General features: G+C 39.9%; 1 protein-coding gene across 2 annotated transcripts in view; it reads left to right on the top strand.

The window, feature by feature from the left end:
* The window catches only part of GRIK3 (glutamate ionotropic receptor kainate type subunit 3), a 323,335-nt gene that overhangs the window by 242,663 nt on the left and 55,427 nt on the right, over positions 1-25,245 (top strand). For both annotated transcript variants that reach the window (XM_051987712.1, XM_051987711.1), the window contains exons 8-9: positions 3,949-4,056; positions 13,730-13,843. In XM_051987712.1, the coding sequence (XP_051843672.1) occupies positions 3,949-4,056; positions 13,730-13,843 (222 nt within the window). The remainder of the gene's footprint in view (positions 1-3,948; positions 4,057-13,729; positions 13,844-25,245) is intronic.

Genomic DNA, 25,245 nt, shown 5'->3' with positions numbered 1-25,245 from the left:
TGTTGTCCAGGGATTAGTTAGCCAAATATAGAGATCCTTATCACCATAGGGCTTAGCCACTAATGAGTTAATTTATTCAGCCATAGCCACTTATAAAGAATCTATTAAGGCATGGAAGAGACTTGGATCATGGGCTCATAGGTTTAGATCTGGAAAGGACCTTAGAGGTCATCAAGTCCAACACCTTTATTTTAACAGATGAAGTAACTGAAAAAAGGTTAAAGTGCTTTGCCCCGCCTCACATAACTAGCAAGTGACTGAGGCCAGATTTGAACTCAGGTTTTCCTAACTCCAGATCCAGCATTCTAAACCTATACATTTTACTGTCTCTCAATGTGCACAGGCAGAGAGGTAACATAGTATTAACTCACCATGAATTTTTTGAGGCATATGTCTTGAGAAATACTGCCTCATTTAATGATTACAATAGGTAGGGAGGCTACTTATCCCCTGATCTCCATCTTACTATTAGGTAAACCAAGGCCCAGGATGGATCAGAACCTTGAATAAGGTCACACAGCATCTTGACTACTAGTAGGGCTGGGATGCCTAGTTTCCAGCCTGTGACTTTTCCTACCCAACCACATTTGGGATTCTGTGTCTCCTTGTCTAGCTATGTGACAGCCCAATAGTAAAGCATTTTAAGAACTTGGCATTTCTGAGAGGAGGTGGAAAATGCCAGGCCAAAGTTCAGAGCATATGAGGCTTCTTTCATTTAGTGAGTCCTCAGTAGCAGTGGCGGCGGGTTGGAGAGTGTCTGGCAGGTGGGTAAATGCCAAGAGGGGATGAGGCTCTCTCTCTTTGCTGTGGGCACCTGATGACATTTCTTTCTTCCTCGACTAACAGGGGACATGCTCTGCTTGGGACTCAGGCTAGAAAGATAATAATAATAATAATAATAATAATAGTTGTAGTAATGATAACTTCAATTGACATAACATTCAGAGGCTGACAAAATACTTTCTTCACTGAACTGTGAGGGACAGAGTGAATGCATCTTCATTTTATAGTTGGGCAAACTTCAGAGAGTTAAAGAGGTTTTTCCAAATTTACATTGAGAATAAGTGCTGGTCTTGAACCTAAATCTTCTAATGATAAGACTACAGGTTTTCCCAGTCTACACAGATGCCTCTCCAATGAAGCTTCAGTTTGATTGAAATTTACATAAATTATTTCATTTGATTTTCAAATCAACCCAATGAGGTTAGATCTGTGGATATTATTATCCCTATGATGCAGATGAGGAAGCAGGCTCTGAGAAGCTAAGCGATTTTCTCATGACTGCACAGCTTAAAGTTTACGTTTTGTAGGAAGTCTTCCTCAATCCACCTGCTACTGCTAATGTATTTTCTCTTTCTGTGTATATGTCTGTCCCTCTCTGTATTTTTGTTTGTCTCTCTGGTTCTCTGTCTGTGTCTCTTTTTGTCTCTGTTTCTTTCTCTATGTCTCCGTCTCTATAATATATGTATATAGATAGATAGATAGATAGATAGATAGATAGATACAGATATCTTTGTGTACCTAGTTAATTACATGTTGTCTCCCCTATTTGAATGTGAGATTCTTGCGGGCAGGAACTATTTTTTGTTTTTGTTTGTTTGTTTTTGCCTTTCTTCATATCCTTAGAATTTATCATGGTATCCTGGACATAGTAGATACTTAGTAAATGTTTTTAGTTGGTTGATACATAGTAATTGGCAGAGATAAAATTAAAAACCAGGTCTCTCACAGCTCTAATCCTTTTCCCACCAAATTCTGCAACAAGTTCCCCTACTTCCTGAAAGAACCCTGAGAAACTGGAGCAGAATATAGAAAGCAACTAAAATGACATGATACCTATGTTAAAATATCTTCAGGGGAAATACACTTGTTCATTGGGTCTCATATGGGAAAACAAAAATCAAAATTAGGCCAAAATGACTGGAACTAAGCCTCAGAACACCAAAATTTGAAGGTATTGACTACACTTGTACTCCTTCTGTAGCTAGATGCTTAGCACCTAGTTAGCTAGAATAATTAGTTAAAATAGAAAGCTACCAGATGGTGCTTCTTTCCCCAGGTGGCAAGCTTGTGCCCCAGATGCCTTTCTCCTCAGACTAACCCTATCTCATTTCCTCTCCTGGCCAAGGGCTCCCAAGCAGCAGTAATGGGACTACCTTTTTCCAAAAGCCACACAGCCTCCAACCTTCCCTCAGGAATTTTTGTTGTGCTTACCCTAGTTCTCAGGATGACTAGTTGTAACTTTGGGAAGAACTAAGACCAACAGGGGTAAGTTTCAGAGAAGCTCTAAAATCCGTCTGATTTGGCTCAGTTTGGCCTGTAAGAGAGTGGAAAGTACCTTGGACAGCTCCAACAACATCAACAGTATTAAGAGGACCATAACATCAGGGAGGTGATGTCTTGACATGCAAGTGAATTGGATTTAAGTGAGGAAGATGATCTTGCACAGCTTTCTCTCACTTAAATGAGAGATGGAAGGCATAAGAAGCCCAAGAACGGCAGTGACCTTTTGTATTTTTGTATGTACAGTCAAGCATGTCTGAGACTTCTTGTATTGAAGCACCTGTCATTTGATTGCAACACACCAACACCACAGCCACAACACTCACTGATATCTGGGCTTCAAGCTACATGTTGTTATAGTTTCCATTGAGCACTCCAGGATGAACAGTTTTAGACTGGTTATTATACTGGTTTCTTCTCTGTCTTTCTCATCTGTTTCTGCCTCCCTCTCTTTGTGCCTTTCATTCATATGTCTCTCATCTCTCTCACTCTCATTTCTCCTTTCTCCTCCTGTCCTGATTTGACCCCTCTTATCTTCTAATGTCTGCTTTTCACTTCCATTCCTTCCCCTTCCTTCCTCTTTCCCTTTGTCTCTTTCCTCTCCTCTCTCTTTCTATCTCTCTCCCTTCCTCTTCCCTGCATCTGTCTATATCTCTCTATAACTATCTATTTTTATGTTGATCTTTCTTCTGTCTTGATCCTTGGTCTTTTTCTGTGTCTGTGTCTCTGTCTCTATTCCTATGTGTCTGTCTCTGTAACTCTCTGTGTGTCTCTCCTTCTTTCTCTGTTTCCTCCTCTCTACCCCCCATAAATCCCATACCTCTACCAAGAAACAGCATAGTGTGGTAGAAAATGTCAAATCTGAAAGTCAGGAGAGATTTGAGTTTAAATGCCATCTCAGACACTTATTAGTTAAGTGACCCTGGACAAGTCACTCAGGAGTCACTTTGAGCCTCATTTCCCTCATTTGTGAAAGAAGGATTATAATAATATCCATAGTGCCTGCCTATCTCACAAGGCTATGGTGAGGATCAAATCAGATGATATAAATAAAGTGCTTTGTAAATTTTAAATCCCTGTATAAATTCAGTTGTTATTATCTGTCTCTCTCCATGATCTACTTGCTGTCTTCTCTCTCCTGCTTGTTCTTAACACATTTGAGTTTATTGGCTAGGCTTTCACTGATGAGCTGTGCTTTCTGGCCCTGCTGCCCCTGCCATGTCTCTTTCCCTCCCTAGTTTGAGCTTTCCCTGCCACAATTTAAAAGTGCTTCTTCTCTGCCCTGCCCTGGAGGCTCTTCTTCTATTAAACATTCTCTGCTCAGGTGGCCCCTAGGCCTTCCTCCTCTCCCCCTCCTCTGGGAGCTGAGAAAGGCAGGCAACATTTGCACTGAGCACAGAGGCAGGGGGCTCATTTGGGCAAATCTGAGATCGATGTTCAACAAGAAAGGTACAAATGTAAGTCTGGCTAAAGAGTATAATAGAATTTATGGAAATCACCGGCCTGTGCTGCAGCCTGCAATGATGGAGGTGATTATTAATTAATCATGGTCTTTGGGGAAAAGTCTCGGTGTAAGGAGTAATTAAAATGAAGCATTGTACAGTTGTACCGAATGATGATTTATGAGGCTAAGTAATTGCAGCTCTGCCCTCTTCCCTCCGGCAGGCTCAATGGGAAGGATTAACTGGACGGATTGTTTTCAACAAAACCAGTGGCTTAAGGACTGATTTTGACTTGGATATCATCAGCCTGAAGGAAGATGGCTTGGAGAAGGTGAGTAAGGGCCTCCAGCCTGCTTGTGGCTGACCAGAGAAAATGAGAAATCCCTGAGAGAGTCCTTTCAGAGCTCAACAAAATACTTTGGAGAAATTGGGTCTAAATTCCTTTTGGACACTGATGGGCCACACACTTAGCCCACAACTCCCACTTCTTTTTTTTTTTTCTTTAGGGGATTGGGGATTAAGTGACTTGCCTAGGGCCACACAGCTAGAAAGTGTTAAGTGTCTGAGGTCAAATTTGAACTCAGGTCCTCTTGACTTCGGGCTGGTGCTCTATCCACCGCCTCACCTAGCTGCCCCTACAACTCCCACTTCTAATCCAGTCCATCCAACACAAATTTACTATGTGCTAAGTATGGTCCTGGGTGCTACGCCTACAAATACAAAGTTTAAAACTCCTTTCCCTTAAGGAGATTACATTCTACTGTGGTGGGATTTGTTTAATCATTTTTCAGTTGTGTCCAACTCTTTGTGACCTATTTGGGGTTTTCTTGGCAAAGATACTGGAATGGTTTGCTATTTTCTTCTCCAGTTCATTTTATAGATGAGGAAATTGAAGCAATTAAGTGACTTGCTCAGGATCACACAGTTTGCATATGTCTGAAGCCAGGTTTAAACTCAGGAAGATGAGTATTCTTGACTAGGTCTGGCACTTTCCCCATTCTGCCACCTGGCTACCCTACACAAAGGATACATAAAGCAAACACAAAGCAATATATATGTTCATTTGAGCGGTAGGATAAGAAGATACTAACAGGAATCTCAGGAAAGACATGTAAGAAGTAGCACCTGAACTAGACCTTGATTCTAAGGGGCAGAAGTGAAGATGGAATGCATTCTAGGCATAGAGATCAGCTTAGCTAAAGTCATGGAGGCTGGAGATGAAGTGCTTAGTTCAAGGAACAGCAAAGTAATGAATGAGGAGTATAAAGGGATTTAAATGTCAAGCTGAGGTGTTTGTATCCCCAAAAGTTGTTGAGAAAGAGGAGAAGAGGGCCCAAAGTCAGGCCTTGTTGGAAACACATAGTTATATGATAGGAGATGAATGCTATTCCTACTAGGGAGACTCGGACAAGTATGAAGAAAGCCAGGAGAGAATAATGTCATGAAAACCCAGGAAAGAGAAATTATTTAGGAAGAAGAAATAGTCAAGTTGTTAAATATGGCAAAGAGCTAAAGAAAGATGAGGACTGAGAAAAGGCCATTGACAATTTCCAACTAAATCCTATGTGGGAGGGAGAAGGAGAAGTCCTTTATCGATTCCCATACTCCTATGGAATAGTCCTTACTCTAAATAAAAGAAAGTGACAAGGTGAAATGTGCATAGGAAGAGGGCTGGGATGAGGAGGAAATTCAAATTATGTCATGTGGATATCATTTTGAAATATCATTTGGAAATAAGGGTGGGTGGCCTGAAGAAGACATAGTGAGAATTATTCAATTAATCAGTGTATATTTATTAAATATGAACTGTGTGATAATGAACTAGGCACAAGAAATAGAAATACAAAGAATGAAATAATCCTTACATGCAAGCATCTTTCATTCTAATGAGGGAAGCAAATGTGTATGAATACATACATCAATATAAAGCAAATGCAGAGTCAAAATGGTTAGTTCATATGGAAAGGAAATGACCTGATAGCTTTATTCAAATACTTGAAGTGTTGTCATGTGGATCAAGGGCTAGATTTGTTCTGTTTAATTCCAGAGGGAAAAGAGAGGAACAGTGGGAAGAAGTTGAAGAGAGGCAACTTGTAAGGAAAAACTTACTAGCAATGAGAGCTATCTAAAAGTGAATCATGCTGCCTTGTAAGGCACTAAGTTTCCCACCACTGGAGGTATTCAAGCAAAGGATAAATGATCTCCTGTCAGGAATGCTGTACCTGACAGGGTTTTAGATTACAAACCTCTAAGGACTCATGCACCTCCAAGTATCTGAATCTGTGAAGTACAGCTGGTGACTAAAACCATAATAATGGGAGAGTATCTATTGTATATCATTAAGTCAGGCTTTCTGATCAGTTAGAACATCTTTAATGAATCATCTCCAAGGGAAAGGGTCAGATGAGATATATCCACCCACATAAGGATGGACTTTTTGTGCAAATGTAAATGACAACAGTGCAAAAAGTGCATGAGAAGGAGGCTGAAATATAATTGCGAACCAAGCTGGATGGAGTTAGTTATGGGAGACTTCCTGAAGGAGGTAAGTTTTGAAATAAATGAGTGATAATTTTAGCATAGTGGATATTAAGGGACATTTCTAGTGGTGAGAGAAGGATAAGAGCACAGCCTTAGAAACTGGCTTCTACAGAGACAGGGTATTCCCACATGAGGGCAATGACTTGGACAGATACTCAAAACCCAATGGGTCCTAGAAAGGGGTACCTGGAAGGTGTCTCTATATCCCCAGGTCCTGGAGAACCATCTAGCTCCAGATGGCTTTTTTGCCAGACAATTCAGCTAAACATAGCTCTCCTGGAATCATCCTTTACACTCACATTTTCTGTGATTTCCCCTGGCCCTTATTCCAGGAGATTACTCCAATGCCTCACCATGTCATTCTCACCAGATAAGCCAAACATGGATACAAAGAATAAATAACCCTCATGGATTCTCTAGGAGCTGTCCATGGCACTGATAGCTCCTTGACTTATAGGTCCTGAGAGAAGAAATGGATTTGGAAACTGAAGATTCAGTTTGGTAAAAGCAGAGGCCGTGAATTCTTTGGCATTGAAGAGAAGTGGGCAGTTTTCCCTCCCTTTGCCTTTTCCCATATTATATTAAATAACAGGATTCTAGAACTGGAATCAATTTAATTCAATTTAAAAAGCATGTTAAAAGTATCTATTAAATTCAAAGTATTGAAGCAATAGGGTACATAATAGTGACACACTTGGTGTCAGAAAAATCTATATACTAGCTTTTACATATGTTATCATGTGTGGCCATGAGATCACTTAAGCTCTATAGACTTAAGAAAACTCTCTAGGATTTACCTATTAAGTCATAGAAGGGTTTCCATCTGCTTTGGTGGAGACTCCTCTGCCAGAAGTCCCAAAAAGCAAGAAAATCACAGACCCTATGTAAATTAAAGTCAACATACTTGGATCTGGGGATACAAAGATAACACCAACACAAACCCTGCTTTCAAGGCACTTATATCCTATTAGTGATGAAGTGGGGGACAATTATAAGTTGAGCAAAATAATTTATTAAGCACATTCTTTGTACCAACCTTTCTACTAGGCATGAGGGCCAGAAAATCAAAAAACAAAATATAGTCTCTACTTTCAAGTAATTTACCTAGGTTCTCCTCCCTCTAAATTTCCTTTCTGCTTTTCTCTTCCATTCCTTCTTTCCTCTCCCCTCCTTCCATTTTCTCTTCTTCAATCTTCCCTTCTCCTCTCCTCTGCCTTTTTCTTTCTTTCCATCCCCGACTCTCTCCTATTCTTTTCCCATAATAACTGACATTTACATATCCGTCAAAGATTTGAAAAATACCTTACAGTCTACTGAAATAGTCGCTACAGCTGTAATTAAACCCATCTTATAGATAATGAAATTGAAGGTGAATGACTTGCCCATGCTTATACAGCCAGGAAGTGTCTATGGTGGAGTGGATTCATTACATAGCCAAGAAGTGTCAGGGGCGGGATTCTAACCCAGTCTATTTTTCTTACAAGGCTAGTATTCTTTTTTTTCAATCCTGCATTGCTTTTCATCATAGTTCTTCATTTCCTCTCTGCCCACACATCTAGTTATCCAATGATTTAACCACAGAGTAACTCTCAAGTTATGGCTATAAGTTGCAGATGTGGCTTGTGACAAGTTAACCCTGAATGTCAGTAGCTGAGTTCATGCCAGAGTCTTGGACCTGAGTTGGTGAATTTAAATGGCTGGGCTGAGAACTGTCTGAAGTTCAGGAATGGATTGGGGAGGATTAGTCAGTTCTCATCTCTGAGCCATGGGTGCTCTGCTCATGTGTGCTTCTAGTTGACACTTCATTTTGGGGATTTGGGGTTTTCCAGGGAATGGGGGAAAATAGACTTTGCCTGAAACTCCTTAAGAAGTGCCTTAAGAAGGACTTCCCTGTCCCCTTGACCAATTAGTTTGCAAATTTCAAACCTTGGCATAAGAGTGCTTGCAATTTTCCTTCCTGCTGATCAAACTCAGATTAAGAGGGGGAAATAGTATGATACTGAAAAATACCTTTGACTGCCCTTTCACCATCCTGCTATCTGAGCTTTCCCTTTGGAGACAGTTGGACAGGTTTGGTAGAAAGAGAAAGCCCAGTGTTTCCTCATCCTTAAGGAAAGGAAGAAACTAGGGAAGAAAAAGGGAAGTGTGAAGGGAGAGAGGAAAGGAAAAAATAAATGAAAGAAGGAAGATAAGAAGGAAAGAAGGAAGGAAGGAAGGAAGGAAGGAAGGAAGGAAGGAAGGAAGGAAGGAAGGAAGGAAGGAAGAAAGGAAGAAAGGAAAGAAGAAAAAGGAAGGAAAGAAGAAAGGAAGAAAGGAAGGAAAGAAGGAAGGAAGGAAGGGAGCAAGGGAGGGAGGAAGGGAGGAAAGGGGAAAGGGAAGGGAGTTATGGAGTGAGGAAGTGGGGCATGGAAGGAGAGGAAAGGAGGGAAAAAGGAAAGGAAAAAAAAGAGGGAAGGGAGGAGGAGGAGGAGGCTTCCCATGCCTTGGATTCCCTACCTTTTCATCTCTACTTTTCAGAATATTTCCTTTTCTGCCAGGCTCAGCACAGGTGCCACTTCACTGCACATCTCAAATTAAAGTATTTTTCAGTCTCTCAAATTTTTTGAGCACTTTGGAGTTCTCCTTTGCTTCTGTCATTCCATACTTTGCATTATTTTCATATGTATACATGCCATATCCCTCACACAATCATTTGAATTTAAGCTCTTTGAAGGTAGAGACTATTTTATTTTGTTTAATCTTTATATCTAAACCATTTAGCTTTGCCTCTAATACCACATAATATACATTAGCTAAATTGAATGATTGAATAAATTCATGAAAAAATACATTGAATAATTTTTATTGATCATCCATTATGTACCCAACTCTGGGATGGATTGTGGGAGCCAGCAGGATTGTCTGCAGGCTCCGGAATTCCACACCTCCTCTGGACTTTAATCTCAGTTTACAACATGTGAGCAATGGACCACTCAGTCTACTTTGGTCTAATCCCTGCCAGGTCCTCTCCAGGATACATATTCTCCATCACTCAGGCAGCAAAGGCAGAGGGAGGGGGTGCAGAATGGCTGGCCAAGTGTCGGATCACAGCCTTTCAGTATTGTGTTTGCCCTACTGTTTGTTAAGCCGGATGGGCCCTGATCCTTCCCGCTTGGGTGTTGGGAGGATTAAGGCAGAATTACTGGAGCATAATTACATGTCTCTTTGCTATCTGGTTTGCACAGCTCTCTTAATGGGATATTTGTAGTCTGCCTCTCTGGTTAATTGATTAAGTTTCCTGGGTTCCTCAAAGAGGACGATTTCCTCCTGAGGTTGGCCAAGGACAGAAAGGGCATGAGCAGCTTTAGGAGAACAGACTATTTCCAGCAGAGCAGAGGACAGGGAAGTAGAGAACAAAACATGACTTTGGGGGAGACTTGAGATTTTATAAATATTTTTAGAAAGACATAGGGGTGGGTATATGTGTGGGGGTGTCACCATAAATTCAATATGAGATAAGAGTATAGGATGGCAGCTGAAAAAAAGATAAAGTGACCCAAGGCTATCTTAATAGAACTCTAGTGTCAAGACTAAGTAAAGTGATTGTTTCACTCTCCACTGTGCTAATCAAGCTACATTTGGAGTATCATGTTCTGAGTTTCTTGATGGAGGAAATGCTCCTAATGCTAACATTATACAGAATTGTAAGGTTTACAGAGAACTTTTCATATATTATCTCATTTTATTCTTATAATAGTCTTGTGAAAGGCTATTACTTTCCTTACACATTAGGAAATTGAGGTAAAGAGAAGTTAAATGATTTGACCAAATTATCATATGTAGTATGTGTCTGAAGCAGGATTTGAACTAAATTGTTTGTGACCCCAAGTTAAGCATACTACACCATTATGATACTTGACTTCTCCCTCTGGTCATGTGAAAACAATGCTAGATCATTTAGAGATCCAGCTTGTGGCACTGTGAGGTCACTATTTTTACTATGCCCATTTTACAGTTGAAGAAACAGTAAGTATTTTAATAGCTTTTTATTTTCAAAATATATGCAAAGATAGTTTTCAGCATTCACTCTTGCAAAATCTTGTGTTCCAATTTTTTTCTCCCTCCTTTCCCCTTCTTTTCTCCCCTAGGCAGCAAATAATCCGATATATGTTAAACATGTAAAATTCTTCTATATATGTTTCCATATTTATCATTCTGCTTATTTATGTTTTTTAAAATCTCTATCAAAAGCTGTATGGGAATCAATAATGATGTATGTAAAAGGGGAAAAAACTATAAGTCTTAGAGAAGTTTAAGAGACCTGCTCATTTAGTGAGAGTGAGTTTGCCATCACCAGAAGTATTCAAATTCAGAAGCTGGAGAACAACTTATTGATAATGTTGTCAAGTAGACTTCTGCCCAGGTAGAAATTGAACTGTATGCCCTCTGTTGTCCCTTTAAGCTCTAAGATTTTATGATTCCATAGTTAAGTTCACCAAGAGCTCCTGGGAAATAAATTTCCATCCATCCTCCCCTCCTTTCCCTTCTCTCCCACTACACGTGCACGTGCACACACACACACACACACAGAAGCTTCAAAGGAAGTAAATGGGGAAGTGAGGAAGGAGATTTCAGTCTAGTCTGAATTTAAAATAGCCTTCAACTTCCTAGCAAGATATTACTCTTGGAGAGAATTTTCCCCTGTTTGTCTGTCACCAGCTGGTCAGATTAGCCTCAGTGGTCTTTGAAATATTACTCTCCTGATCTCTTCCTCTGGAAAAAAAAAGTGACTCCACCTTCCTCCTAGAGTATATGTGTTTTTGCCCTCTCCAGGTAATTCACCTGATAAAATGAGCTCTCATTATCTCCCTGACATTATCTCTGATTTGCCATATTTGGGGCCATCTCCTCTCTTTGATTATCTCTGAATTCCTCTGAATCAACTGCTATAGGACAAGAACTAGACCTCTGATGTCATATATAGGGAATTCCAAAATGAAAACCCTTTACTAATACAGGTTTGCACTATTCTGCAATATACTAGCTTAAAAAAAAAGAATTATTCATTTTGAGCTTCAAATACAGAAAGATAAAATTTCCTTTTACACAGCAGAGCATAAAAAAGATTTAATATAAAATCATCAATTTCCACTTCACAGTTTACTTTAAAAAAACAAACAGTATAATAAATACTATACATCATTTTCAAAATGACCCTGCTCTTCTGTGTTTTCTTCGAAAGTTTTCTTTTGTTTTCTGTTGGGCGCTTTTTATTTTTTTTCTGCCCTAGACTGCAATTATATGTATATAGGTAAAATCATACTATACATACTTCCATTTATCAGTTCTTTCTCTGGCTGTAGATAGCATCTTCCTTCATAAGTCCTTTGTAAGTTAATTTGAGTATTTATAATGCTCAAAATGACTTAGTCATTCTGAGTTGTTAATAGAATAATATTGCTGTTACATCATATAATGTTCTTTTGGTTCTGCTCATTTCATTATTTCATACAAGTCTTTCATTGTTTTCTAAAATCCACTAGCTCATCATTTCTTATAGTACTGTAGTATTCCATCACAATAATATACCACAGCTTGTTTAGCCATTCTCATCATTTCTTATAGCACTGTAGTATTCCATCACAAAATATAACACAACTTCTTTAACCATTCCCTTCAATTTCCAGTTCTTTGCCATCAAAGAGAGTTGCTATAAATATTTTAGAACATATAATTTCTTTTCTTTATCAACTTGGGAAAGAAACCTCATAGTGGTATTGCTAGGTTAAAGGGTATACACCGTTTTTTAAGTCTTTGGCCATAATTCCACATTGCTTTCCAAAATGGTTAGATCAGTAACATATTGTCTTTAGAAAAATACCTACAACATTGAGATGCTGTGACTTGCTCAGGATCATATAGTCATATGTTTCAAAGATGGCAGAATTTGAACTTAGATCTTCCTAGCTCCCTTTACCAATATAAGTCAGCACCTTCTCCTCAACTTATGGATGTAAATAGATGCCTAGAATCCTGAGAGTTTAAATAATTTGCCCAGAACAACACAACCAATATGTGTTTGAGGAGAAACTTGAACTGAAGTCTCCCCGAGTTTTAAGGCCAGCTCTTGCTTGCTTCCTGTCAGTATGTATTTCAGACATATATTTCATCATAATATCCATTTTACTATGGTATTTCTAATGAGTAGATTTTGTAATAATACTAATAACTCACATCCACATAGAATTTAAAAGTTTAAAAATAAACTTATGTTAATTTACTTAAACCTCACAACAACCCTATTAAGGGTATTCTTAAATTATAGATAATATAGGAATTGTTTCTTTCCATAAGAGAAAGCTTGATGAGTTAACCAGGTGCCAGTTGCAGAAGGGAACTATTTAGGCAGGCATTCAATAGGCAATAAACATTTATTTTGCACTTGCTATATTCCAGGCACTGTGTTAAGGGTTGGGAATACAAACAGAAGCATCATCATAGATAGTCCCTGCCCTCAAGAAGATTGGGGCAATTGGGGTTAAGTAACTTGTCCATGGTCACACACAGTAAGTTTCTGAGGTTGGATTTGAACTTAGGTCCTCCTGGTTCCAGGACCCAGGCTCCATCCATGGTGTCATCCCTAAAGTTATGTTCTAATGGCAGAAGCCAATACCCCAAAGGAGAAGTGCTGGCCCTGCTGTTTGAGAATCTAAGCAAGTCTTCCTGACTACTTAATGTGACCATGACTAAATCCCAGTCACTTCATCTCCTGTTCCTCAATTTCTTCATCTGTAAAATGAAGATGTTGGACTAGATGGTTTCTGAGATCACTTCCAACTCTCAATATATGATCTCATTTGGGAAAAATTACTCAATGTTAAATATCTAAAAATCAAATACTGATAGCCACTTGTAGGGATGTAGAAGAGATGATTTTTGTTTAATTAGGACTTTGATTTAGTGTTTTCTTGGATTCCCTCAAGCTCTCAAAGTCTATGGTTTTGTGGAGTAAGAACACCTGAGATCCAACCTTGGCTCTTCCACCTTTGTAATTTTGGACACGCCACTTGACTCCTCTGGAACTCACTTTCAGTATATATAAAGGGGTGGCTGTACTAAGCTGCCCCTCTGAAATCCCACTCTAGGATACTGCCCATCTCCATGGGGAACTTGAAAATGGGAGATTTTCCAGTAATGACAGAGGGGCAGAGAATGCAAGTTTTATTTATCTAAATTCCATATGTCTCCTCTGAGACTTCACAGAGTCCTAGAATGTCAGGGGTGGAGGATACCTTTGAAATTTCTTAGTTTTGACCGCCTTGTTGAAGCTGAGATTCAGAGAGGGGAAGAGCTTGTACACTTAACCTAGCAGCACATCTGATGCTTAAGCTCAGGTTCTTTGAGTTCTCTATCTTCTTTTTTAATTGCATTTTAGAATTCTAATACCCTCATGTTTCTGTCTGTGCTTGTGTCCTTCTGTCCAGGTGGGTGTGTGGTGTCCTGCTGATGGCCTCAATATCACAGAGATTGCCAAGGGCCGGGGTCCCAACGTCACTGACTCCTTGACCAACAGATCCCTTATTGTCACCACTGTGCTGGTAAGAAGCCGCAATTCTATGTGACCTCCTACGGAATATTAAATCAAGGGATAAAGGGAGAAGCAAATAAAAGGAGAGCAATGCATTTTCCAATGATAGGCTTGCTATGCTTGGGAAATAGTGCCCATTTCCCAATGGAGTTTTTTCAGGGAAGCAGTGAAGGAGCTAATGGGTTTAGGATCAGTAGGATAGGCTGGGGTATAAGGGAAGAAGGAACTGAATATCTGGCATAGTTCAAAGTGGAACAGCTTAGAATTTGAAGCCCAAAGACCTGGGTTTGAACTTCATTTCTGCTACCTACTTACCACTAATGGGAATCTGGGTAACTACTACCTCCCCTTCCCAATTCTTTATCTATAAAATAAAGGATCTGGATAAGATGATCTCTCAAGTCCTTTTCAGTTCATAATCTCATGAATCTACACAGGAAGCTTTCATGAACATCTAATAACTTCTCAACAAACCTTGAAGTAGGCAGTTAGCATCCTTGGTCCCCAGACACAGGTCTGGGATCAACAATGAAAAGACCAGAGATGAAGGGGCCGAGGATATAAGACCTGGGATGAAGGGACCAGGGCTCAAAGACCTGGAGCCGAAAGGCTGAGAATACAGGACCTGGAATTGACAGACCATATGTAAAAAGAATAGACAGAAAGACTAGGGATGAAGGGAACAAGGACTAAAGATCAGGAGCTAGAAGGATGAGGGATGGAGGGACTAGGGACAAATGGATTTAGCCGATTAGGGGAACAGCTGGAATGTCCTACTCTCTTACTAAGAATCCCATCACTAGTATGGGATGAATAGGTTAACTGTGTAGAAGTATAGAGGGGAGGAGGCTGCAATCTATTTTCTTAGAGAAACAGGTGAATATGAAAAAGAAAAAAACTTTAAACAACTATCTTCACTCCCTTCTCAAAGAGAACTCCAACCTCCATATAGTCAGTACTAATTATACAGAGGCCAGTGATCTGGGAATATTGGTCATCACCCAAATCCTATTTCCTCCCTCTCAACTCAGAAGCCAGCATCTTGTTTCTGTACTCTAACTTCTTTCTGGCTTCCAGATGTTGCCAATGTAGAGGAAGGGGTATTAATTAATTTGATAATGCCCTGGATCATAGTCTACCTAGATGGAAGTCTTGGAAACATTCATAGCCATGGTAAAGCTGACAGGGCACAGTCTACTTAAGTATCAAAAACTGAAGTTGGAATCTACCATGGAAACAGAGCATTGCCCTGGAGAGGGATTTAGTGTCATGGAAAGTACCTAGAAAGCTCTTTTTTTCTTATTCCTCCCTTCTGACTTCCCTACATTCAGCCTTTCTGTGGATAGTTTCTCCTCATTACTTCAGCCTAGTACTCTCAATTTACCTCCCATCTATTTTCTAGAATCATTTTAGACCTATTTATTCACAGTCTATCTACCCCGTTTAGAATGTGAGCTGCTAAGGACATTTTCCTTTCTGAGCTCAGCATTTAGTCAGTAGAAGACACATAGAACCACTTAATAAATGCTTGTTGACTGACAAATTTACAATCAGAAGATTTGGATCTGATTTCTAATCCTGTCACTTATTAGCTTTGTGAGATGGGCATCATATTTTTTAAAAACCATTGGCAAACTAGAGTAGTTAAAGGAGAACAATCAAGTTAGTGAAGAGCATTGAGATCATGTCATAAGAGATTCATTTGAATAAACTGGGGAATATTGGGAAGATATGATCATTTTCTGCAAATGGCTAAAGGATTGATATGTGCAAGTAGGATTAAACTCTTTCTCTTTGACCCTAGAGAGCACAACTACATGTAATAACAACAATGAGTTTAAGTTACAGGGGCATATTTTTAGTCTTGGGAGAAAGGAAAAATTTCTTAACCATTAGAGCTGTCTAAAAAGGAATTGGTGTCCCTCAAGAGGTAGTAAGTTGCCCATCACTAGATTTTTATGATCAAAGACAAGATGACCTGTTGTCAAGTATATTGTAGGAAATATTTTTATTCTCCTGTAGGTTGGATTATGTGACTCTAAGGTCTCTTATAGCTCTAATATTCTGTGATTCTGTGATTTGGACAAGTCATCTTACCTCTCTAAACCTGTTTCCTCATCTATAAAATGAGGATAACAAGAAATATAATATCATTTTATAGTGTTTTAAAGTTTTGCAAAGTGCTTTATATATGTTATTTCATTCAATCCTCACAATCTTAGGAGATAGGTTATATTATAACCCCAATTTTACAGATAAGAAAATTTTGAGCTCAAGTCTCTTTTACTCTAAGTACAATACTCTATGCACTGGACCATCTAGATGCATAGGATAATAACACCTGCCTAATAAGGTTATTTTAAAGGAAAATACTGATGGAGTGTAAAGTATTATGGAGATAGGGAGTTGCTCTTTTTGAGGTAGGCTTATCTTAGGGATTCACACAGTTGAAGCACACTGACATTGGCTGAACGAACCCTGGTCCCTGCTTAAAAACTGGCTGACCAGTGTAGACTGAGCCCTAATCTAGCCAAAGACTGCTCAGACACCAAGTTCTGGTCTCACCTTCAGGGAGACTGAGCTCTAAGTCAATGTAATTATCTTTCTTTCTTTATCTCTTTCTTTTTTTGCTGAGGCAATTGGGGGTAAGTAACTTGCCCAGGGTCACACAGCTAGGAAGTGTTAAGTGTCTGAGGTCAAATTTGAACTCAGGTCCTCCTGACTTTAGGACTGGTGTTCTATCCACTGTACCACCAACTGCCCTGTGGTCATCTTTCTAATGGTTACTGGAGTGTCTGCACGAGTGTGCCCATCCCCATTGCTATAATAAGAGTTCAGCAAAATGGTAAGAACATGGTAGACCTATCTAAGTGGGTTGTCTTAGTGTACAAAGGGCAACAAGGTTTCTGAATTTGGTTGATTTTTATTGTTCCTCTGGATTAGCAAAAGATGGACTGCCCTCATAGAGGTGGGAGACAATGGAGTGTTCAATTCAACAACCATTCATTAAATGTGAGTCACAGGGCACCAGCTTGGTACAGGAGGAAAGTGCTTTGTAAGTGCTTTCACATTCTACCTCTGCCTCTTATGATACTGTATGAACTTGGGCAAACCATTGGCTTCAGTTTCCTGATCTTTGAAGTGAAAAAAAACTGGACTAGATGATCTCAAAGGGTCCAGCTGCTCTCTCTCCCCATCCCCAGGCTTTTTATGTCCTACCTGTCTGAGAAGAACACATTCACTCACACACACACACACACACACACACACACACACACCAGTGTGGGTGTGCATGAGTGCATATGTTGGTTGTCACAGCAACTGCTGCTTGATTGACAGGAAAAATAAGTGGGCAGTCAGTCCAGGCATGTAAGAACTACTCACTTCCATAGTCAAAATGGCCCTGTGATTTCTAGACTTTTCCTTTTGCTCCTTTTCTGGCAGAGAAGAAAAGTATGGTCTCTTGACCAGGTGGTAAGGAGGGGATGGGTTAGAAGGTAGGAGAGGCAGGATGACCCACCCCTCTCCCTAAGATGGTTAATAATTATAAGCTCTTCTTATCTGTACTTCTCCCAAATCCTGAGCCCTCAGGGTGCTGAGCCACACAATATTCAAGGCCTTAAACCCCTCTTTCCTAAGATCCTAAGACCTTAACACATAAGCCCCTCAACACCTAAGCCTCTCAGCTCTATGGGGTTGGAACTTTGAGGTGAAAGAGACCTTAAAGGCCTTCATGTGCAGCCCCCTCATTTTACCCATGAGGAAAAGACCCATCAAAGTTAAGTGATTTGCCCAAGATTACATGGCTACTAACTAGGTGCCTAAGGTTTTGAAGCTAGGTCTTGGCTGACTCTTTAGTCTGGTGCTTCATTCACTCCACTAGTTTGGGTGTCAGATTTGCTGCCTGGAGGGGCCACAAGTCCCATTCCCAGTGCAGTGAAGCAGTTTAAAATTATAATTAGGAAATGTTTAATAAAATAAATAAAAATACAACATAGGCAGATGTTAATTTGTTGTTTTCTAAGTCAATATGCTGTGAAGGGATCTGTTTCTTACACACCCTCCACTTACAGCAGGTTGTCTCCCTGAGCCCTAGATCTCTGTGTCCTGAACCAAGGACCTGAGGCCTTGAGGTGTTAGGTAGAGAGGGGGAGGGTAGTAGAAGGATTCCCTCTCCCATATAGCTCCCAAGCAGCCTGCCCACCTATAGAGAGGTGCAGGAATAGATATATTGATAACAGCATCCCTTCCCCGTTCTCCTACCAGGCTAGGGGGTAAGGAAAGGAAGGCTGAGTGAGAAACCTGCCTGACACCTACCTTTGGTCCTTCCTAGGACCAAACTTCAGCCTCCTGGGATAGTTCTTTCTGGAGTACATGGATGAGCACTCATTCCTAGCCACAGAGGAGAACACCAGGCTCATAACTGGCTCCTCTGTTTTAGAAGCTTGGGGCATGCATTCAGCTACTAAAAAGAGCCAGAGATGTGTGTGTGTGTGTGTGTGTGTGTGTGTGTGTGTGTGTGTGTTCATGTGTTTTGTGTGGTTATTAAATCACAAATCTATTTTGGAGAACTCTTTTCTGTGTCTGTTAGTACATCTGTATATTTTGTGTCTTGTATTGGACTGTATATTACATTCTTTATGTCCATTGAGTTATGGGCTTGTGCATACATTCTGTTTATTTAGTGAGTCATGCATCTGTTTTTGTTTTTTGAAGGTGGGGAGTGCTTGTATATGAATTAGGATGTGTTGTTCCACTTGCGTTTTTTGTCAAGTGTATTTGTATATTCTTTGAGTCTTTATTAGTATGTTCTGTGTGTCAAGTGAATCATATATCTGTTTTTTGTGGGGTGTGCTGTGTGTCCATTATGATGTGCATGATCTGCAGGTATCTTATATTGGGGCACATATTTTTTTTGTCTATTGAATCCTGTTTGTGGTAGGGTGTGTATGGTCTACATGTCTACTGAGTCATAGATGTGTTTTCTTTGTCATTGTTGGATTCATTGTCTTAGCGCATCTATTTGTGTCTGTGTTGGAATGATTGCATCTGTGGGTATATTGAGGCTGAGTCCATTTTGTGTGTCAGTATTGGGTCTGTTTTCTTTGTGTCTGCATTAGGAGATATGTGTTCTGTGTGATTTTGTGTTCTGGGTGTGAACATCACTAGGACACATATTCTGTGTGTTTATATGACAGATATATAGATTTTACATCTGTCATCTGTGTGAATCTGTAAACACTGAAACAGAATAAGGGGATTACTAAGGCTACTGTGATATATCTAGAACAAGATTTTCCACTCAGGACAGCCCTCCCAAAATCGCTCCTGAAGTTCTAAGTCCATGGACCCTGTCAAGAGATAACTTAATGCTGGGCAGGGCTCCATGTTTTTGTAAGTGATTTTAGAAAAACCAGAACAAGAGCCTTAGAAACACAAAGCTGGAAAAGGTTATTTTTCTAGGCTCCTGTTTTTTGTGACTTGTTGAAGAGAAATATTACCCCAACTACCACCACCGTTCTCCCAGAGCAATATGAGAGCGTGAAGTTATGAAATTGAGGGCACCTTCACTGAGCAATCGATTAGCAGCCGAGAGAGCTTGTGAATTGGCTGTCTGGACATTTCCAGTAATAAATTGTGAAATAGTCCATGAATAAGTAGCTCGTGGAGTTCAGAATTACCCCCTAGGAAATGTTGCCGGCCTGGAGACACATTACCAAGGCGAGCCCCGTCTTAATGCTCAGTGCTTCTGCTGTTAAATATGTATGCCGTCCCCAAAGCACTTCCCGAAATTAATAGCATTTTACAGCTGCTCCGAAGCCAGCGTATTTATATGGAGATGTATAGATCCAGTTGCTGTGGTGGGTTCACAAATGAATTGCTAATTTTAGAGGAGAGTGTTGGGGAGGGACCTGAAGAAAGAACAGGGGAACAAGGTGTCTGGGGAGCCTTTATGGAAATGGGGGGGTACTTAACCTTTGGTGACATTAAGGAATTGACACAATGGCAGGAGAGGGTACAGTGACCAAGGACTGTAAAGAACACAGGAAGGAGATAGAATCTGCCAAGAAGTTTGTGGGGATGTTACTTCCATCATAAATGGGTTCTTTCTTGTTTAATAACCTATCAGAGTGAGTGTTAAGCTGTGAAGAGAAGTCAGGTTTGTGGTAAACACTTCTTTGTATGGTGCATTTGTAATTTGCATGTGGGGAGAGCCTGCAGTGTTTCACATTTGTGATGGTTTGGAGAGCTCTGATGGACCAGCCTCTTGTTCTTCCTCTCTCGCTTGCTTTCTCCTCCAGTTGAAGCACCCATTCCTCACAGTTTGGTCTTTTTCTAATGAGCCTCTTCTCACCTACTTCCCTCAATCTACTTTGGTCAATGATGAAGGGGAGGCAGAGATTGACTGTAGTGCTGAGCTAAAAGCACAAATTAGGTTGGAAAAGTGATTGTCTGAGAACTGCTGAAAAAAAGTCAAGAGCCCCTTTTGGAATCAGATAATAGACACTCTTTCTGTGGATCTGCCAGGCAGAGATCCCCTCTTCAATGAACCTGGATGGGGCTGTTTAAAAATCTAATGTAAACAAATCTGTCTAGAGGCCTGAGGAGCTTAGGCCAGAGAATAGGACTGTCTATTCTCTCAAAGTTTGGTAAAGGTTCTTTGGGATCCTTTACTCCTTCTTAAGAAGACTCCCCAGAGTTCAGAGTGTTTAAATGTACTTCCCTAACTAAAACTAATTTGGTGTAGCACCTGAAGAAATGCTCTTTCCTTACAATGGCTAAGAATTCTACACAAGGGGCAGCTAGATAATGCAGTGGCTAGAGAACTGGTCCTGAGTCAAAAAGGGCCAAAGCAAGTACAAAGGACAAAGCAAAGTACAAAGGACTCACAAAGGAAAATGCTATCCATAACCATATAAAGAACTGATGGAGTCTGAATGCAGGTCGACACACATTTTTTCACTTACTTTATTTTTTCTCTTTTTTTTCTATTTGATCTGGATCTCTTCTCACAACTGTAACTATTATGGAAATGTGTTTTACATGATATTATATGTATAAACTATATCAAATTCCTTACAATTTTCAGAAGAGAGAAGGGGAAGGAAGGAGGGAAAACAGAAACACAAAACTTGTGAAAATGAATCCTAAACATTTTCTTTACATGTAACTGGGGGAAAATTAAAATACTATTAAAAAATAAAACAAGGAGGCCAACAATTAGAGATAAGGGGACAGAACACTCTAGACATAGTGAGTAGTAGGTATCAAGTAATGGAGATGGGAAGTGGAGTGTCTTGTTCAAGGAACTACAATGTAAGTGGATTATAGAAAGGAGTAAATCAGAAGACTGGAAAGGCAGGAAGGGGCAAGGTTATAAATAGCTTCACATGTTAAACAAAGAAATTCATATTTGATCCTGAAAGTAACAGAGAACCAACCACTGGAGCTCCTTAGCAGAAGATGACATAGTCAGATCTACTCTTAGAAAATTCAACTTGATAGTTGAGTAGATGATGGATTGGAGTTATGAAAGACTTGAAGAGAGAGACCATTTAGAAAGCTATTGATGCAATAGTTCAGGCAGGATGTGAACTAAAGATATGAGTCTGTGAGAAGAGTTTATATGAGAAATGTTTTTCAGATAAAAACTAAAAATATTGGCAACATATTGGATATGTGAAATGAGTGAGAGTGGAATCAATAATGACCCCAAGGTTATGATCCTAGGTGACTGGAAAAGACACCTTTGACAGTATTAAAACAGTGGAAAAGATTAAAGGATTTGGAAGGGATGGGTAATGATGAGTTCTGTTTTGGACACACCAGGTTAGAATACCTACACACCATCCAAATGACAATAACCTGGAGCTCAGGAGAGACACTAGGGCTGGATATATAGATCTAGGAATCATCTTTTTCAAAATGATAATTGAACACATGATGCTTAACAGATCATCAAAGAAGATAACCTGCCCAAGGTTATAAAGGTGCAAAGAGAGATAAGATTTGACTCTTTATTCACTGCTCATTATAGCACAACACATCACATTTCCAACTCATCATCCTTGCCAAGTGACTGCTATAAACTCACAGATTCTCAGCTCCACGTGCAGCCTAGTTGTGTCCCTTTCTGCCCGCTAACAAGAGGTGTCTCATGCAAGGATAATGTAAATGTGGGCCTGGGGGAAGTTGATTTTGTAATGAGCTATTGTAACTGATTGACAGAAACAGAACAATGGTGAGAAAGGCAAGCACAGGGTAAGGATATAGAGCAGATTGCTAACTAAGTTCAAAATACAATTATCAGCTTCACCATGGCCAGATGGGAGAGTTGTGTTGAGACAAAGCTTCTTTGTTTTAAAGACCCAAAGGCTTAGTGACCACAAGCTGGATATGGCAGCTAAAAAATAAACACATATTTAAGTTTCATTAAGAGAGATTTAGTATCCAGAATCAGAGAGGTGATCATTCCACCATCATCTGCCCTAGTTGGATCATATCTAGTATACTGTACTTAATTCTGGGCTCCACAGTGAAGGAGTGCAGAGCTGAGGTAAAGAGCATCTAGAGAAAACTTGCCAGATTTGTGAGGGAAAACAGGATCGTAAAAACTAGAAAAGATCTTGAAAATCATCTAATCCAGCCCTCTGATTATATCTGTGAAGAAACTGGGTCTCAGACATGTTGAATACCTTTTCCTGAGTCACACAGGTAGTAAATGGCAGAAACGAGGCTCAAATTCTGGTCCTCTCACTCCAAATCAAGTGCACATTACACTGTAACCTATAGACAGGGCGCAATGATACCCGCTTGTGTCCCCTGTTATCATGAAAGATGAAAGAGGTGGATCTCTTCAGCTCAGAATTCTGAGGTAGAGCAAGCTAACCCAAGTGGGTATCTGTACTAATTATGGCATTAATTTGATGAGCCCTTTTGTGATCAGAGGCCACCACATTACCTAAAGAGGGGTAAGTCAAACTAGGCTAGGAATGGAACAGGACAAAGTTCCTGTGCTGATCAAAGTCGAATCAGGTCAATGATCCTGCACTTCCATCTCAGGTGAAATAGGGTGAAATAAGGTGATCTAATCTAAAACATAAATAGTATTTGGCCAGAGCCTGGAAAGAAGCTGGGGACTCCAAGAGGTAGAGGTGAGAAAGAGACTGGCACAGCGCAAGCATAGTGGTCAGCTTTGCACAGCAGGCCAATTTGATTAGGCTATAGAATGTGTGAAGATGAAAAGCAACATAGTACAGTGGAATGTGATATTAATGGTCCCCTGGGACCTGAATTCAAATTCTTATTTTTCTATGTCCTACCTGTGTGATTATGGCAAGTCATATCACCTCACTGTACCTCAATTTGGTTGATCTTGATGACCCCTGAGGTCTCTTCCAGTCCTGATCTATGATCCTATGAAAAAGTAAGCTGGAAAGAAATGAAATACTACACCATGTTGTGTACATGCAATTTCCCAGCCTTCATGTCACTAAAGTCTTAAAATTCCTCAGACTGTAGCAAAGAAATTCTCACCCATTAAACATGGCATACATGCCTCTGGTCATGTGGAGGGACCAAGCTTCAGTTCCAAGTTCACTTCTCAAGTGGCAACTCATTTCCATACCTTCCCATCCTCGGTATACACTTAATCTCTTCAGTGCTATTTTAAATAAGAGGCTATGTGATGTGTGAAAAGGTCAGTAGGCTGGAATTAGGAGGGCCAAGGCATGATCCTTCCAGCAAATTAGGACCATAAGTTTTATTTTTTTAATTTATTTTTGAACTTCTGTTTTGTCGGGTAATAAGCTTAGGACCGTAAGTTTCAGAGCAGGAATGGATCTTGGTGATCACCTAATCAAACTTCTCCATTTTCTGGATGAGGAAACTTCATGCATAGAGATAAAGCAGTTTCTTCAAGGTCATGAAAATGCTATCTAAGCAAGGTTTGTTTTTTTTTTTAAATTTCAAATCCAATGCTATTTCCACAATACCATGCTACTTACTGTGTAGCTATAGGCAAACTAGTCACCCCCACTTTGGGCTTCAAGTTGACCATCTACCCCAATTCGTGAAGGGATTTGATTAGACAATAACAAAAGTTTCTTCCAAATCCAATAATTTGTGAGTCTATGATTTTAATTAAGCAGCAGTAATGCAGCAGGTATATGAAATAGCCTTATTATAGGCTTTCCAATCCTAGAGGCTCAGCCTTCTTTTTTCATTTCTAATTAGTCATTCAATAAGCATTTATTAAGTAGCTGTCACAGATTCTGTGACAAGCATCAGCAATACAAAGAATAGACAAACATCTCATGGCCAAGGAGTTGACATTCTAATCTGTTCCCAAGGAAGGCAAGTGAGAGAATGGGGGATATTTAGATTAGAAAAAAGACTTGGGGGAAACACATCTTTCTTCAAATAGTTAAAGGACTGGCATGGGGAAGAGTGATTCAACTTGTTATTTGGCTGCAGAGGACAAAAATGGGGAAAAAACAACAGGTGGGAATCCCAAGGATGTAAATTTAGGCAAGATCCAAAGAAAAACTCCATAACATTTAAAAGCTGTCCAAAGAGGGATGGACTGCCCAGGGAGCAGAAGTTTTCTTTTCAGTGAAGCTCTTCAAACAGAAGCTGGATGACTACTTGTTGAGAATATCATAACAAGGATGCCTTCGGGAGTATGGATTGGAATAGGTGGCCATTGAGGTTCCATTCAATCCTAAAATTTAGGGATTCCAAAATTCCAATCATATGAAAAGAAACTCCTTGGGAGAACAAATAGTCTAGAGAACTTCTCAAACCAAGTCTGTATTTTCTACCTCCATAAGCTAAAATTTTCCCCACTTAGAAAAGTATAGAAACAGTTTCTGGTAGGAGTAGAAGAAAGACTCCCTCTGAACTCTGAAATTCTAGGCAGGCAGTCTTTTTCTAAGTCTCTTCAATATCTTCCTGGGGTTACTTCAAGTCTGAAGAGAAAGCTTATTTATAAACTCACCTCTCTACTCACCCACACCCAGAAGTTGCTTTTGGGATCCAATCAGTGTCATGGGTCTTATTTACAATGCCTTTATTCCTTCAATAGTCTTTTATTGAATGTAAGTTCCTTGAATGCAGCAATTGTTTCAACTTTGTATCCCTAGGGCTTAGAACACTGCTTGATATATAGTAGGCACTTAAATACTTTTTGATTGATTATTGAGCAACTATAGTGTGCATAGCACTGGAATGGGGGAGGGACAGAGAATAAAGATGAATAAGAATTTTTTTCTCTCAAAGAGATTCCTCATGAAGGAGGAATGTAGTCTAGTCTAACGTAGAATCCAGGTCTGGGGGAATAGAGGGAACTTATGCCTCCCCCCATCCTCACAGAAACCTTCATGTTTCCATCTTCCTCCCCCGTCCACTCTC

Source organism: Antechinus flavipes, chromosome 3, assembly GCF_016432865.1.
Source record: "Antechinus flavipes isolate AdamAnt ecotype Samford, QLD, Australia chromosome 3, AdamAnt_v2, whole genome shotgun sequence".
NCBI classification, from domain to species: Eukaryota; Metazoa; Chordata; class Mammalia; order Dasyuromorphia; family Dasyuridae; genus Antechinus; species Antechinus flavipes.
The sequence above is the reverse complement of the archived record's forward strand: the minus strand, read 5'-3'. Positions and strand labels throughout refer to the sequence as shown.